This window comes from Opisthorchis viverrini (assembly GCF_000715545.1).
Source record: "Opisthorchis viverrini unplaced genomic scaffold opera_v5_134, whole genome shotgun sequence".
Taxonomy (NCBI): Eukaryota; Metazoa; Platyhelminthes; class Trematoda; order Opisthorchiida; family Opisthorchiidae; genus Opisthorchis; species Opisthorchis viverrini.
Window position 1 is genome coordinate 1,413,873 of NW_008751778.1, and position 1,201 is coordinate 1,415,073.

Genomic DNA, 1,201 nt, shown 5'->3' on the forward strand with positions numbered 1-1,201 from the left:
ACGGCAGAAAGTTCGGAAACGCCTGCAGATAGCCATCAAGAGTGACAACTTAACTGATCTTCCCCCTGTATTTTTTATAATTCACTCATTAAAATATTTGTACTTGAAGGCGCTTATTGATATCCCAAAAGGTAACATAGAGTTTAGGGTGTTACTGAATCCTACTAGGGAAACAGATAAATCCGTATAATGTGCTAAATTTGCGCGTCGGACGACTTTAGCCAAGTTCGGACTGGGTGCGGAAACCCCAGTACTGAGTAAGGATTTACCGCACCCGGGTGCAGAAGTGTGCGGATATTGTGCGGAAACTTGTCTCATTTCCGCACTGGTTCCGCACCCGGGTGCAGAAATCTGCGGAAACTGTGCGGAAATATCCGCACCCGGGTGCAGATACTGCAGAAATTTCTGCACCGGTGTAATCTGGGAAGTTTCTTCACAGCTGAGAAAGCGTGCACATCTGGCAAGAGAAAAATAAAGTAGAACATGCGTTTCTTTACGACAGAATTTGAAAAATACCTCAGTCGCCGGGAACAATCTTTGTACCTGAGTCAAACACTAAAAATATCCTCAAGTTTTCATTGGTTTGAATATCAGGCTAGCCGTGGAACGCCATGAATGCGCCAGCATTCGGCCGAGAGGATTTGCATCTGGGGCGGAATTTTGTTTCTGATGAAGCTGACAATGGCGAAAGGATTTTAGCTGATATACCATGGTCGGAAAGATCGCGCAAAAATACACCTCAACCGAGAAACTCAACCAACAAACACAAACGACCGCAGTTTGATCATCTTGGGTGTTCCGGAACACAACGAAACGTCAGATAAAATAGCACATAATACACACGACTACATGCAGTGGCAAGTTCCATGCAGTACACTTGAAATGGAAAACGTGACCGTGGTTGATACTTATCGGATTCCGAAATTACCAAAGTATATTGGTACCGGCCCGAGGCCCCTGAAACTCACATTACTTCGTGGTGATATGCTAAGCTTAATCCAAACACAATGGTAACGTCACATGAACTTACTCCCTGGGGAGTTACGGATAAGCACATCCATGCGGAACAATATACCCACAGAAGAGATCAAGGTTAATGAAGCTGAAGCCGTAGGTGTAACTTCAAAAAACGACCAGCTGCCGACTCTGCCAGGGTCGGCACAGTTGTAACCGCCAAACACTGCTGTCAATAAACACCATT

General features: G+C 45.1%; 1 protein-coding gene across 1 annotated transcript in view; it reads right to left on the bottom strand.

The window, feature by feature from the left end:
* Positions 1-456, bottom strand: part of T265_13949 (hypothetical protein) — a gene marked incomplete at both ends in the record, with an annotated part of 6,339 nt that extends 5,883 nt beyond the window's left edge. The window contains one exon of the mRNA XM_009171288.1: positions 166-456. Coding sequence (XP_009169552.1) covers positions 166-456 — 291 coding nt within the window. The remainder of the gene's footprint in view (positions 1-165) is intronic.
* Between the last annotated feature and the right edge of the window lie 745 nt (positions 457-1,201).